The sequence below is a fragment of the Castor canadensis genome, chromosome X, assembly GCF_047511655.1.
Source record: "Castor canadensis chromosome X, mCasCan1.hap1v2, whole genome shotgun sequence".
Classification (NCBI taxonomy): domain Eukaryota; kingdom Metazoa; phylum Chordata; class Mammalia; order Rodentia; family Castoridae; genus Castor; species Castor canadensis.
The window spans coordinates 16545478-16561138 of NC_133405.1; the positions used below are offsets into that span (position 1 = coordinate 16545478).

The window sequence follows — 15661 nt, forward strand, 5'->3', positions numbered from 1 at the left end:
ATTAATGGCAACTTGTGCTTAATAACACCTATATTCCATGATTGTAACTGTTCTAATCAATGGTTACCAAGTCCTCTACCACAAAGACCATTTTGGGGCTTCTGAATAATATACACTTAACGTTTTAACTGCCCTTGTGTACCGCTGAGGCCCTCTTCTCATCATTTGAGGTTATCTTCAGTTGTATCTTTCCTTTTCTTTCTTACCTGAACAGTGTTCTTTTTTCCTCCAAAATCCTGCTTCCATTCCTTCCTTCTAATTACGCCAATCAATCCTTACTTCTAAATTCCCTGACCTTCCCAGCATCTGGCTTTGAGCTCCTGGGTAGGCGTACTGAGCTCAAAACAGTTGTTTGGAGTTTACTCACTGGGTTTTCTTTCTCAAGTTGATTGCTCAGTGAAAAGCCAGCTATACCATGTAAAATGTGAGCAAAATATAAATTATACCAATTCGACATGTTAATCAAGGGTACTTAAGAGCTATAGTTGTCACTGTAGTAAAACAATAATGACAAAAGTAATTTAAATTGCTTTATTTAAGTCAAATAACAATTGTACGGATCCTGGGTATAGGTTTTTGAGCACAAACATATGAAATCAACAAAACAAGTATTCATGTTTCTAGTTTTAAACACTTCAGTTTTACGTGTGGAACACGGATACTGGAAGGAAGATTTGCAACAGAGCATTAGATAGATAATGCATACTAGGTTATGAATTAGGCCAGTCATTACCTCCATCTTCCCATTTATAAATCCTAAATTGGAGGAGGGAGCTTTTTTGCTTTCTCATTTCACAAATGATTGCTCAACACAGAATGAAATACACCAAAAGAAGAAAATAGTCTTTTCATACCTAGGGGAGAAGCTACTGCTCTTAAAATGATCACTTCAAGGTAACAGACATCCAAATTGATGTGGTTTTCTTTGGAACCTCATCAGTAAATCATTTCTTGCACAGTAGGCTCGGCATTAACCCTGCATTTAGGATAGGTAGTGTTATGGAGGGCTGGTTGCTGCATACCAACGTCAGTATCAAGTTCTTCATCAGGAATTAGAGACTGTCCCGGATACCAAGCAGGACAACACTGGCAAAAAAACAAAAAGTAAACTGCAGATAGATCAAAACAGGCCACATTTTCTTACAGAAAAATGTCATAAACTACTTCTTGGATATGCTGTTTTAAATGGTTAGTTTATGATAAAACAAGATGGGCTCTTTACTGTTAACACCTTAAGTTCAAATGAACTTTACATAGGTTGTACTGTCATAAGGCACATTAGACAATATATATATATATATATATCCTATTAGCGATCAAGCATTATAAACTTGCCATCTGGTGAAAGGTATTTTTATACTGGCTACAAAGCTTACATTTCTCTTCATCCATCGGACTGATTGAATTGTGATCACATTAAAATATACAAAACTGCTTGGTGTATTCGATGCTTTTTAAAGAATGTCATCTTCTTTAGTTTTAATAGATGTTTTGAAACAGGAGTTTCTCTAATTTTCAAAGAATTTATGCCCCAAATGATCTGAGCACTCCTCTCTTTAAATGGTTCCTGAAAACTTAGTGGTTTTCAAGCTGTACATTTCAATAGCTAAGATAGGGTCCAAACCTCAGTAAGAAAAGAAGTGTCCCTTGGAGTTGTCATCCAAACAAATATAAGAGCTCTACCACTTTATCACTTGCCTAGTTCTGCAGAAATTCCATTCACATAACTCCTATGAAAATCAACCAGTTTTACCCTATCAAGTGACCCAAAGATCCCGGTAGGCATCCGGGGAAAAACAGTTCACCAATGCATCTTAGTTTGATTTTAAAGTCAACGTGAGAAACAAACCAGGCTCTGTAGTTCTTAAAGAAACAAACCCCTAACTGTCTAACCAAAGGCTGAAGCTTTTCCAGAGTTTAATGAACTTTTTTTCCCCCACACTTTTGGTATCCAGAGACTTAACCAGGAAAAAGCTCAAACCTCAGAGTTCAAACCATAGCGTGGAGAAATAAAGTACATGACAAGCACCATTTACTTCCTTTGATCTCTCAAAAATGTCAGTACACAGTTCCACTGAAGGGGTGAGAAGAGTGGCCCAGGAAACTTCGCCCACAGGAAAGAAAAAAAAAATCAATTTGGTGGCAATTTCAAAACAAGTTTCCAAACTGCTGAAGAGGCTCCAGCTCCTTTGACTTGCAGAAATCACACATAAGAAAAGGAGTGAAAATACTACTGCGCTCATTTTAATTGCCCAGGGGTTTCCAATGCAAAGCACAACTTAAATGCATAGTCCAAATTCTTGCTCCAAAGCCGTCTTCTTTGTGCACTGAAAAGGAGGAAAGACAACCCCATCAATTGTTCTCTGCAGATAAAGGCACTGTTTTGCAGATTTCCCCCAGATCAGGGCCAGCCTTGCTAATGACCTGCCCACCCACCTGGGGCCCTTCCCAAGGTGGCCCTCGGGAACTGCCCCACACCTTCAGGAGCGTAAATAGTAGATTTTGGACAAGTCCAAGAGAATTGTCTTTTCCTGTGAATGTTGGTCTCCACGAAGACGCAACCTGGAAAAGTTGGTGTTGCTTATTTACCTCGAGCTCCGGGATCAATGCCCTACTTTAAAATCTCATAACCCCCTCACCCGCCCCCCCGCAACGAAAGGCACATCTGAAGGTGAATCCGCAGCGTTTTTCCTTCGTAGGAAAGTAAGCGCTCGAGATCTCAGAGCTACCTGGGATTCTTTCACAAGCCAGCATTCAGGCAAAAGCTGAAAGTTTTCCAGATTGTGGCCTTTTTAAACTCCTTAACCTGAGACCACAAGCTTTTGTGTTGTGGCACATTCAAGAGGCACAACAGAATCAATTTTCGTAGGATCACGTTTAAATGAGATATGCAGAAAACCTGGCCCAGGCAACGGGTAGAATCCGACCTTCGAATAGCACCTGTCTGTTGACAAGCCCGGTCAATTCATTTGGAAACGGTGCCTAACGTTCCCTCCTCATAGCTCAGCCATTGTCCTGGGAAGAGAACACAGTGTCCCCTCTTGCACATCTTTAGGGACTTAGGTGCTGTGGAATCCCGACAGGGGCCCGGGAACTCGAAATGACACCATTGTACACCCATAAATACCGGGAGGGGTGTGGGGGGGAAGGTTTTAAGTTGAAGCAGGAGGGTGGACTTCTGGCGGGTTTTACATCCAAGTCCTGTGGGAACCCCAAGCCCCAGAAGACCACGCCAACTTCCCACGAGCATGCATGCCCTGGAAGAACTTCTTCGCTTCCTCTTTTTTTTTTTTTTTTTCTTAAAACAATTTTGCATTCTACCGCCACGACCTATATTCTCCCGCGAGGCGCCCAGAGCCGAGAAATAACAAGGAAATTTACACGCCACAACAGTTTGGCAGCCCGGAGTCTGCGTTTTGCTGCGCTCCGCGGGGGTTCGCATCCGGCCGCCATGTTCCCTACTCGAGAGCCGCCCCAAAACGAACCCTCCTTCCCACATCCCTCTCCTCTCGTCCCCTCCCTCCCGGCTAGGCCGAGGTCCCCGCGCGCTGCAAAGCCTGGTGGCTTTCAACTCTCCCCCCAACCCCCTCGCCGCAAAAGCCGACTCGACGGCTGCGGGCTGTGCGCTTGCGCGCGGCGGCCACGGGCGCGGGGGGTGGGGGGGCCTATGGCCGCGGCTTGAAAAGGCTGGAGCCACGGGGAGCAGCGGAGGGGTTGGGGCCCGGGCCCGAGCCTCCTCTTTCCTCCCAGCAGGTCCCCGCTCAGGCCCTGGCCCGGCTCTCACACGTGCGCGCTAAAAACCCACTTCAAAGTGCGTTCCCGGCGCGGGGGCGGCCCCCTTTGCGCCGGCCCTCGGGCTCCTGCGCCTGCCGCCAACCAGGCCCCGGGCCTCGCTTCTCCCTCCATCCCTAGCTCTGCGAAGACGGCCGAGGGCCGAGCCCGCCGATGGAGCCGGGCAGCGGCGAGCGGCCCCTCGGGCGGTCCAGCATCCCCCCCGCCCCACCGCACCCCGCCCCCACCCAGCCGCTTCAGGAAAATGAATCGAACACAAAGTTTGCGGCCAGCGCTGCGCTGTGGCCTTCGGAGCTCACCATTGTTTGGGCTCGTATTGACCCCAGGTCCGGATTAGGCAGCGGCTGATTCCTGCTTTACAGCCCCAGCCAGCCTAATGAGGCCTGGAGGCGATGGGGCGCGAAGCGTCCTCGGAGCCCAGGCGACCGCAGGCTTACGGCCGCCAAGGGCCCTGTAGGTGGAGGTCAAAGGGTCAGCGGGCAGAGCCCCCGAGAGAATTGACCCCAGGAAATAAAGTTCCCTCCCTGGAGTCTCAGCCGCGATTTAGGATTTGGTTGTGGACAGGGACCCTGGGCAACCCATCAAGGGGCCTGAAGACAGTCGGACCCGAGCCCCGACTTCTGAAACCCTTGGCCTCTTCCCGGGCCAAAGCCCAACTGGATCCTTGGGCTCCAGGGCTAGTGGCCCTGAGGGAAAAAAAAACCCCAGCCCAGGTGCCAGAACCCGAGAACCCCCCCTCTTCAGGACATGGCACACTACTGGCAGATTCTTTGAGAACTTAGATGTTAGCCCTTTGGACTTTTTCTGATTGGTTTTCGGGAAATTTTCGTAGGAGGAAAACGGGGATAGAGAGCCCGGGGGCGAAAGAGGCAAAGAGAAATCGGGCAGGGAGATGGGGGGAGGGGCGAGGAAGGCCAGAACACACCAACTTTGCTTGGGAGGCTTTTGTGAACTGAGGTCGCTGCTCTCTCATCTCCATCCTTCGTAGTGGCTAAGACCAACTGCCCTGCTTAGCCTGGATCCTGATCTTTAACCTTCCCAACTGGATGAATATCAGACTTCTGTGTTGTGATTCAGAATAGCTACCTCCCTTTTCCCTACCTTACAGTGGGAATCTTATGGCAAATCACCCATTTGGAGAAAGAGAATGGATTTTAACAAAGGTCTTACCAGGTGCAGGAAGGAAAATACGGAGTAGATTACTAAGAACCTAGTCTGGGCTTTGGGTTTTAGCATTTATGACTTTGAGAGGGATGGGAGGATACTTACTCTCTAAAGTTATTTACTGAAAATTCAAGAATGTAAATGTGCATTCCTAGAGACTGATTAAGGGAGCACAAAATCTGTGAAGTTTTTTTTTTTTAAGATTTCTTCATCAAAAATGACATAGGACATAATTTTGAGAAATTTGCTACACCCAAATTAGAAGTGATCATGTAGAGGGGCAAAGCTTTTATACTCTCTTAATACTGGTTATCATTGTTATTTAACTGACATCTTCCTCTCTTAGGACACTCGAAATGCTCTCCTGTAAAATGTTATGATAATTTCTAGCAACTAAGAAAAGATGAAATTCTTCTTTGTCTCCTGAGGAGATATTTAATGTATTTAATTGGAGGAGGCAAGTTTCAGAGTGAATCTTGCACCCAATCTATCTCCATTTAAGGTTAGGTTAGGATGAGAGCTGGGGAGGAAACTCAAGGAGAAAACAGTAAACTCCAAGTTCACAGCATAGGTTAGAAGAAGAGCACACTCTTTAGATTGCACAATGGCACACATTTAGAGCCAGTCTTAGGAATATACACTTACTGAAAACTTGATGAGCATTTAAACTGGTCTCTGGTTTGAAGTGAAGGAAAAATCCTGAGGTAGGAATCTGGTCTAGCACCCTCAATGTCAAGGTCAAGACTGGAATGTCTGGGTGGGAGTGGTACAGTGACCTGGTTACCTGCTCATCACATATGTAATCATCCTAATGTCTGTGCATGACATTCAGGCTTGAATACTGGTGAAGTAAAGAGCAAAAGAAACCATTCTTCACTAACAAAAAAATTGCCTCCAAAGCAATTTGCAATTAGAAACTGTCAATTAATTGCTGACAAAGATCAGTAGATAACAAAATAGATTGCTTCAACTGTATCCAGGGAATCAAAGTTTCTTTTAATCATCAGAAATTCTCCAAGCATTTCAATTTTAGGTTGGTGTATTTGAACATGAAAAAAATATCGGGCACCAAACACAAAAATGTTATAACATAAATAAGATGTGCCAAGACTTTATTTCTTCAAAAACAACAAACAACAAAATTCTAGAATTTAAAGTGATTATATATGTATGTATATATAATACATATATACATTACCAAATTGACTGCCATGAAAAACTCAGAGCATTGCCCCTTAAAGAGAAAGAGGTACTTAAGCCTATTCAGTACATTTCTAAATACTTCACAATTCCTTATCTCCACCTTTCTGTTATTCATGCAGAGACTGGGTTCTCAGTAACCAGCAGCACCCTAATGAAAAAAAAAGATCTCAATAGTCTACCCACTTCAACCTCCCAAAATAGTAATCAGTTTCTTTTCCATGGAACCATTGTAAAAAGAACTGTTTGTCCAAAAGAGTTGCTTCGCTGAAGACTGAAGGGATTGTTAACATTTTATCAAAAAGCAAACAACCGTTTTTCATTGTTATTGATTTTAATGGAAACAATGCTCTTAACATCTTTGCCTACAAATAATGAACTTTAAAAATAACATTTTGCAAATGTTTTTTCTTCCACAGTATCATTTTCGGAACTGCTGCAGTTATTACACCGCTATATAAATGTTATGAATAACTGTGATAATTATGAATTGAACTATATACAGCAAACAAATCAGCCTTTGCCATCCAAAATTTAAATGGACTATGGTTCTTTTAAGAAGCACTTTTACCGTAAGTAAGCACTGCTCAACTGGCCTTGCTCATCACCACTGTTCCAGACATATGCTATTTTCTGAAAATATATAGAGAGCTAGATAGATTTGCTAGGCAGATTAGATAAGTCATAGATACAAACATATATAGGTATATGGGTGATCTCTAGATAGAACAGACATGCATCCTGCCGCAATGTTCATTTCTATGTAAGGTAATAAACAACTAAGGGACATAAAACTAATTAGGTTACCTTATGTTTATATATGTAGGGCAGGGATGATTAAATCCAGCTTCTCAGTCTTTGAAGTACAAGATTGAGATGTCATGGCCACTAACTGAATTGATCAGTAATATTTGATTTGCATGCCGAAAATCCAGGACAAACACATTTAAACTCACAGTTAAACAACCATCTGAGCTACAGATAAAGAAAGGAGGGTCTTCTCAGATGGAAACTGACACTGTAAGGAATCTATACTGCAATAGAAAAATAATTTAACAATTAAAAAAGGGATCTGAGTGAGTTATAAATACCAACAAACAAGATTCAATTTGCTCATGTCTCCTCTTTGTGGAAGGAGGCTGTTACAAAACAAGAGAAAAGAGTCAGTGGTTCAAAAATTGTAAATTGTGTTCTTTCAAAACAATAAATTTTAATGCTAAAGCAGTTATAATCAAAAGCTGTACAGAATTTGTTAGAAAACATTTATCCATAAATATTGTTCAGTTCCCGGCACTTGCAGCAATAATTAAATTACAAACGATAAATATGGCATCAACGGATATGTATTTACAAAAAAAAAGTTATTACAAAAGGCAACTGTATACTAAACGTCACAATCTGTGTAGCGTAACATCATATCCTCAGCCTGAAAAAATACTGAACAACAGTTTCGACCCCAATAGACAAAGATACATTCACAAGTGTAATGCTTTGAAGAAAAGTTCAAGACATAACAGGACTTTGGCATGGTTTAAGACTGTGAGAGTTTAAACAATCACCACTAAGGCGAAGAAGAATTTCCATCAGTTTATCATCACCACCACCAAGCCTTCTATAACTTCCTCAAGAAACAGGACAAGTGTAAAAAATGAATTGAAGGAGTTTCAGAATGGGGTATACAGAAAGCAAGAGGAAGGGGTGGAAAAAGCAATGAAAAGATTTTGTAAAAAAAAAAAAATCCTTCGAATGCCAAAACATATTTTCTAATCCTGAGAAAAGGGCATGGCTACTTTTGGATCTTGCCCAAAACCTTCCTGGACAATTTCAATTAACAAGATGTAGCCCTCTATATGGCCTCTTGCTTTAAAACTCCATTTCCATCTGATTGGTGTCAGTTTTCTTTTTAAAATGCATTTTGGTTGTCCTCAGACGTACCATTCGTTAAAATTGGGAGGAAGTCCAGGGTTGTGGCTGGAGCTAGTTTGAACTGCAGAAGGGGTTTTAGTGGTATCTTTACTGTTTGCAGAAGCTATAGCGGGTGGAGTGGAGGATTCATAGCCTGAACTGGCAGCAGGGGAGGAATCTGACCCTTGAGATTCATGAACCTAAAATTAACATGTATATATTATAATGAATATAATTCCAACTGGCAATGTGCAAGCAAAAACAAGAGCAGAATTTGAGCACTGTAAGAGCAAGACCGCCCAGTGACCCACTTAAAAGAGAAACACGATGATTTAAAAAAAAAAAAAATCTGTATTACCGATGTCTAGAAACCCCGGGCATTTTCATCAACTCCCCCAGCCCCCAGATTTTTCCTTATGGAAAAGGATTAAAGTACTCCGTTTTATGCCACTTCAAAAAATGTTTTCTCCGTGGATGGAGTGGGTAAGCAGTTACTCTGCGGGGCCCAGGTTTCACCAAACCCATCTCGGCTTGGGAAAGCAGGTACAGAAGAGTGGCCCTGAAGCCCTGGGTGCTGTGAAGTCCCAGACAACACAGACAAATGTGTGGGAATCAGACCGTGCTCCTCGCCCTATTGTTTTATGGGAAGCCAGAGAGCAAATGAATGACCCTCCCCCGGATTTGGTGCGGTCACCCTGGACTCCCACCGCGGGCTGAGCCTGGAAGAGGCTGCCACTGCAGCCTTAAGCACTGGCGAGCTTGGCTAGGGCTTCCCAGTAAACAACTGATTGTTCCTCCGCGCTCTCCCCCACCCCAACTCTGCTCTCTCCTGCCCCCCATCCCCAAAATGGGTTCAAGGTGTCACCACTGGAGCAAATCGGATTTAACTTGGAGGATAGAGGGTTGGCAGAGCGGGCACTTCCGTTGCGCGGCCCGGTGTCGGGCCGAGTGTTTACAAACCGCCGACCGCTAATAAAGAGGTAATTACCTTCATGTGTTTGCGCAGGGAACTCGGGTGCGTGTAGGACTTGTCGCACACTTTGCAGATATAGGGCTTATCCGAGGTGTGCACATGCATGTGCTTCTTGCGGTCGCTGCTGTTAGCAAAGCGTCTGTCACAGCCTTCAAATTCACATTTGAAAGGTTTCTCACCTGCAAAAGGCAAAAATGCAAGAGGGAAATACGGTCAGGGCCAGTAGCTTCCCAGAGGGAAATGGAGCGCCCGGCGGTCTTCCCGGAGAGGGAGTTCCTAGGGAGGTTGTGGCATCTCTTTTCCCTGGAGAGAAATGGAAAGCGTTGGTACAGTCCGCTGGGTTGTGGAGTTGTGATCCGGTGCGGGGGTGGGGCAGGCCCAGCCTAGAACCTGATCGTCCCTTTGTTCTCCCAGGACAAGAAAGCTGCTAGCTCTTCCGAAGTTCCCCCTAAGTTGATGTCCCACCCGACCCGGCCCAGGATTCCCGAGTAGCGGGCACGTTCCGCCGCCACATCGGCGATATGACTGAGCCCGGCGGGACAATGGGTCGGGGACAGGACGATCCTGTTCAGCCCTTTCTTTGTACTTTTTGATTTGCCTCTTTCAAATGTAGCTATTTTGCTAAGCCCAGTATTAAAAAGCCTGGTAGTCCCACTTAATGTTCGGAAAGAGAAAACTATACAAATTCAGGGGCTGCAGACACTTTTACAAGAGGTTCTGAACAAGCCACGAAATTGTGGTGCCTTTTCTACTTTAGCTTTCCTCCCGGAGGACTGAACAGAACTTGAAACTCCAAATAAAAATAGTTTGACAAAAGTATCACTCATTTAATTAGGAGATGTGCCAATCAAGTGTAAAAAAGAGCGGAAGTAACCGAAAGTTAGTTTTCATTAGCATTTCTATGGTTGCCTTCCTCGAATGTGTGCCGAGAGCTAAGTCGCCTGTAAGCAATACGCTCTCAACACATTCGGAGTCTCTTCATAGTAACCAAGAAAAGCACACAAAAAGAGGCGGCACCAGTTTGTTCTTGGGCGCGAGAAGGTCCCAATTAGTTCCTAACACCGCAGAGCCGTCTGCCCGGGAAGTTAGAAGTGGGCAAAAGCGCCGCTGGTCGGGGAGGGTGAGGGGTGGAGAGGCACTGACAGCGCTTCTTTTTGGAGGGCCTCGGAGGAGCGCCGCCCCTTCTCTTTGGCCTCACCCCTCTCCCTCGCGTTCCAAGTCCACTCCAAGGCAGGCTGCCCCGGTGAGCCCCGCGCCCACCTGTCTCCTCCCCCCCCCTTACCTGTGTGGGTCCTCTTGTGAATCTTGAGGTTCTCAGAGCGGGCAAAAATCTTCCCGCAGCCCGGGAAAGGGCATGGGAAGGGCTTCTCGCCCGTGTGCACTCGGATATGGTTCACCAGTTTGTACTTCGCCTTGAAGGACTTGCCCTCGCGGGGGCACTCCTCCCAATAGCAGACGTGATTGTTCTGCTCCGGGCCCCCCACATGCTCCATGGTGACATGCGTCACCAGCTCGTGCATGGTGCTGAAGGTCCGGTCGCAGCTCTTCTTGGGCCGGCTCAGCTGAGTCTCATCGATCCACTTGCAGGACAGCTCCTGCTTGATGGGCTGCCGCATGTAACGGAAGAAGGCGCCAGGCCCATGGTGGGCCGCTACGTTCACGCCCATGTTCATGTTCATGGGGCTGTAGTTAGGAAACTGCGCGCTGGCTGTGTAGGGGTCCGTGCGCGGGCTGGCCACCGGGCGGTACGGGTCAGCACGGCTGAACAGCTCCCCGCGCAGCCCCAGATGGACCTGGTTGTTGTCCACGTGCCCTGTGGGCGACGGGTGCCCAGCGCCCTGCTCATGCAGCCCGGGAAAGAGCAAGTAACCAGGAGGCTCAGGAATACCAGCTGGAGCGTGTAGACTGCTCGCCGAGCCGGCAAAGAGCCCATGCTGCCCGCCCCCCGAGGCTGCCTCGCTGAGCCCGGAGCCGCGCTGGCGGAACAGAAAGTCGCGAGTAGAGTTGAAGGCGGCGGAGGCAGAGCCGCCGTAGGTGGGCACCTGGCTGGCGTGATGATGGTGATGGTGGTGGTGATGGTGGCCCAGGGCGTTGGCGTAGCCCGAACCCTGCGGTGTGAAAGCCGAGCTCTGGCCGGAAGACAGATCGTGCGCCGCGGCCGGGCTCAGCTTGAAGGCAGCGGCGGCAGCAGCGGCGGCGGCAGCGTGGGTTGAGTCCCCGAAGGGATTCAGCCCCATGCTCGCCGGCTCGCGGTTGGGCATCTCGTGGTGGCGCGGGGCGCCGAAGCTGCCCACTCCCAGCCCGGGGAACTGCGGGCCTCCGTCCAGAAGCATCGTCATAGGTGGGGCGTTCTGGATACAAGCGATCCTGCCGAAGTGAGCAAGGGTGCAGGCGAAGGATATCTCCGAAGTGCCGTAGTCGGAGAGGGATGGCGGCGGTTGGACACTGCCGGGAGACTCCCTAGGCGCTACCGGGAGCTGCAACTTTCCGTCGCTGCGAGAGTCTCCTGCAGAGGGATAGGAGGGAGGAGGGGAAGAAAAAGGAGCGGGGGGAGGGTGGGGGAAAGGAGGAGGGAGGAGAAGGGAGGAGAAAAGGCTCTGGGACTAGATCTGCTTCAACAAACTAACAGGAGCGCACAAAGAAAAATAAGCAAAATAATAAGTGGAGGGCGGGGTTTGCCAATCCTGTCCCGGGCACCGCTCCTCTAACCCGGAGCGCGGGGCCAGGAGGCTCCCTGGGTACCGGCCTCCCAGCTAGGCTGCACCAAGTGGTGCAGGCGGATCGCGGCTGGCGGGCGGGCAGTGGGCAGTAAGCAGGCTCGAACCTTGCCGCTCGCCTCGCGAGTCCCAGGCTCTTCGCCTCCAGAGTAATGTCCTTGGACTGATAAAGTCAATCACTCACTCCTCGCACATAAACCGAGCGGGAGGCCGGGCGGCGCGCGCCAATGGGGAGCCAGCTGGCCTCCGGTCACCTGACCCCCGGCCCGCGTGCCCATTGGCCGCTGCCACGCTGATTGGCAGCGCGAAGCCGAGAACATGGCAGCCGCGGCAGAGCGACCGCAGCTGATTGGGCAGCTGCCGAGCGCCTGGCAGGTGAGGCGGCGGCTGCCGGGCGTCCGCGAGTGGGGCTCCGCGGGGCTTGCGAGACTGTGGGGAGCTGGGGCCAGGCTTCAGCGAGCAAGCGGCGGGGCGGAGCTGGGCCTCTCTACGGCTTCGTCCCGGCTTCAAGCACCCCTCGCGCGCTCTTTACCCGCTTTGGCTAAAGAAACTGCTGGCCTCGCGAGGAGCCTTCTCACTGCCGCGCCTCCTCCGTCCCCGCGGCGCCCGACGCCGAGCCCCGCTTGGGTCCCTGCCGCCTCACTGGCTTGAGAACGATCTACCTCGGTAGTCGAAGGGTGCAGATCCCTGCGTGAGCCGAGCAGTTCTGCACTCATGGCCCAGCCGCTGCTTCCACCCCACCATGCCACTACGAGTCCCGATGGCTCTGAGACCCCGGGCCGGCTCGCTGCTTGTGTCCCAAGCTGGCGGCAGCCGTCTGAGGCCCCAACTAGAAGAAACGATTGGAATTAGAGCCGGTCTCCCATACTTCCGTCTGAGTCAAGTGTGGGCCCTTTAGTTTGGGAGTAGAGGTTGTGTTCGCCGTCACCCACTCCCTCCCCCTCGCCGTGTCACACCAGACACACACAGCAAACATACAACGCAAAGTAAGCGCACAGCGGGAAACACGAACGCAACACAGTAAACACAAGCACACTACATGAAACACGCACAACACACTAAACGGGCACACGACAGAATCAGCACACGCAACACAGTAACACTACACCCAACACCCATACAGGTGCACAATTACACAATAGGGTAAATGCACGCACGTAATAGCAAGCACGCACAAATACTAAACATGCACAGAACACACAGTCTATGTACACAAAACATACAACACACTAAAAACACAGTAAACACTACACACATACTGTATCAGCGTGGTTTCCATATCACCGGACTAATCAGCTTTGAATTCTCAACATTTTCGAATGTTAAAGTGACCGGGGTGGGGGGGCTGTAACATGGAATTTTCTTCCCTCTGAGCAGCCAGGACTGTTTCCCTACTCGGAGAAGCACACAGTGAGTGACCTAGGGAACTGCTTACCCATCAAGGAGTTACTTTCCAGGAACGTGTGTTGGAGTGGCCTCCTCCCCCCACCCACCCCTCTGGTGCAAGGTCTTTCTGGACAAATGAGCAGGTTTAGACTGGGTTATAAATCCACTCATGTTTTGTCAGACAAGGCACTTGCAAAGAATACAGAGAGTGAGAGATGGTTAGAAAAGGCCGAGAGAAAGATGGCTGTGATTGTCACATCCCGAGCAGGGCAGAACCCCAAAGTCTAAGCCTTGAGGCAGCCTCACAGCCTGGCCGCCATCTCTCTGTAGGAAACAGAACATCTGATCAAGTTCAGAGGCGCCAGGAGAGAGCGCCTCAAGCAGCGCTTTATAACTGCAGCCTTTCACTTCCTGCCCCCCAATCTGCCTGGCCTGGCCAACACTTCACTTTCTTTCTTTGCCATTTTGCTGGGGGAAAACCTTGTCGGTACCACATCTTACCGTAGTCACCCCTTCCCATCAAATTCGCCCCAATCTCCCTCCACAGCCAGAGCTCTCTCCCCAGGTTGGAAGGTGAGTTCACTGCGGACTTAAATTATTACATCTACCGAAAATAGGCTCTCCAAGAATGGTTTTATTGTCGCTCAGCAGAGGGTTTCTTTGCGGAGGGTGGGGGGGGGGGTTCTGAGAAGAACAAATATGCTTAAATCATGCAAATGAATTCCCTGAAGTCAGGTTTACAAAAAGGGAGGGTTGCTTTTTCTCTCCCCCCCCCCTTTCCTTTCACTTTCCCCTTTATTTCCTTGCTTCCTTCTCCGTACTTCTCTTCACCTCCCATCAACCCCCACCGCCCCTGGGCGTGGAACTGGTTTGGAAAAGTTTGGATTTCCCGGGAAGAGCGGTTCTGGAGACTTCGGGGACCGGGAGGGGGCGGTTGTCGAGCTCAGGCCGGGTCAGCGCTGCTTCAAGAGTTTCTGGGGAGTCCAGGCCGGTAACCCGATAAGCAAAGGCCTTGCACGATCGGGAATCAGGGCAGATAACCTGGGACTGCAGAAGAGGGGCGCGGGAGCCTCGCATGCTCCTTTCTGGGGAGAAGTCTCGAACGCAAGGCAGGAGGATGTTGCCGGCCGCTGACCTACCCGATTCCCAGTGTCCGTTTTGATGCGGCCACATTCCGATAATTAATTGCCTCCAGCACGTGCTCTGTAGTCCCTGGAACAAAAAGGCATAATTCAATTAGATCATCAACCGAGAAGTGGGGAGGTGGGGGGATGCTTGTTAAGGGGAAGACCTGAGGCGGTTTAGCTAGGCCAAAACCCCGGCGGTGGAGCTGTTCCTGGGGGCAGCCAGGCCCATCCCCGAGTGAGCGGTTCTGAGGGGATGTTGCCACTTAGTGAGGCTCAGGGGGTCAAAGATGTCCCCTAAGGACGAGACTGGGGACAAACAACAGCAGGGCACAAGGAGACCATTTGGAATTCTGTTTTGGTTGGTTTGGGTGGAGGTTCCTTATTTTGGGAGGGAGAACCCTGACTCTTAAACATAATAGAAGGCTAAATCTCTCCAGATATGTAGCAAGTCCCCGCAGGAGGAAACAAAGCTCCCCACTCCCAGAAAGCAAATCACTACTCTCTTAGGCAAGGCAAAAGTTAAGTTTTTTCATGACCTGCAGTTTCTGTCTTCTGAAAACCTGGCTTTTTGGAGGAGAGCATGGAAACAACTTGGGGCGGGGGAGCAGGGGACTTTGGGGAGCTGAGTTTGAGAGCAGAGTGGTGGCACAAAGAGGAAAACGAAAAAGAGAAGTTTTTTTTTTCCCCCTGCACACAGGCTAGCCCAGGAGGGAAAAGCTTTTGCCACCTTCGTTTTTCAGGTGGAGAAAGAAGTCACAGTTCTGGGTGGTAGAGCAGGACCACTGGAACCCGGGTCATGGTTCTTATTTTACGCTATAACCGAGACTCCCTTGGCAGCTTTGGCTTACTGGGGTTTACATGTGTATTAGGCAGCCTAAATTAACCAATAAATCTCTTTTATGTGTCCCCCAGTTGTATGTGGTCTGGCCTAAATATCCACATGTCTGTATGGATAGGAAATATAAAGGGATCCTTTCCCTCACACTGAGTTCAAACAGTAAGTAGGAAAAAGATTTATTTTTATGCCCAAAACTAAAGCAATAAATAAAATCAGCGAAACTGATCATTGCCAAGTCAGCAAAGCTTTTGAGACTGATTTTGGGGATCTATTTTGGAGAAGCAGGAGAAATAGAACACCCTGAAAGGCAATGGGGTGGAACTGGTTTCTGCGAACAACCCAGAGTCTCAGTCTACGGCACTTTGCCCTTCCTTCCAGCCTCCTAAAAAACATGCACAGCACATTGTGTTATTGTGCAGGATTTCTTTCTAAATGCATTTTCTGTGGTGGACACGAAATTATCCTAAGTTGGAGACCTAGCAATTTTCTTTAAGTCCAAGGGAAACACTGCGGTCTTTTCTTCTGTTTTGTATTTAGAAAAGACTTGCAATCTAACACT

General features: G+C 48.5%; 1 protein-coding gene across 2 annotated transcripts; it reads right to left on the reverse strand.

The window, feature by feature from the left end:
* Nucleotides 1-596: 596 nt before the first annotated feature.
* Nucleotides 597-11582, reverse strand: Zic3 (Zic family member 3). Of its 2 annotated transcripts, none has more exons than XM_020152106.2 (3): nt 10317-11497; nt 9050-9213; nt 597-1086 (listed from the first exon to the last, which is right to left on the reverse strand). In XM_020152106.2, the coding sequence occupies exons 1-3, from the start codon at nt 11371-11373 to the stop codon at nt 937-939; spliced, it is 1371 nt and encodes a 456-aa protein (XP_020007695.2). In that variant the 5' UTR covers nt 11374-11497; the 3' UTR covers nt 597-936. The 2 variants fall into 2 exon arrangements, with proteins under 2 accessions (XP_020007695.2, XP_020007693.2); XM_020152104.2 differs by lacking the exon at nt 597-1086 and adding an exon at nt 5941-8261 and having other exon boundaries at nt 10317-11582.
* Nucleotides 11583-15661: the final 4079 nt, after the last annotated feature.

What these genes read in the sequence shown, in the direction of transcription:
- Zic3 (XM_020152104.2), bottom strand. Translation starts at nt 11,373, where the DNA reads ATGACGATGCTTCTGGACGGAGGCCCGCAGTTCCCCGGGCTGGGAGTG. An exon ending in TCACAAGAGGACCCACACAG is followed by an intron (nt 9,214 to 10,316) that starts GTAAGGGGGGGG and finishes TGCCTTTTGCAG; the next exon opens with GTGAGAAACCTTTCAAATGT. An exon ending in CCCTGCGCAAACACATGAAG is followed by an intron (nt 8,262 to 9,049) that starts GTAATTACCTCT and finishes TGTTAATTTTAG; the next exon opens with GTTCATGAATCTCAAGGGTC.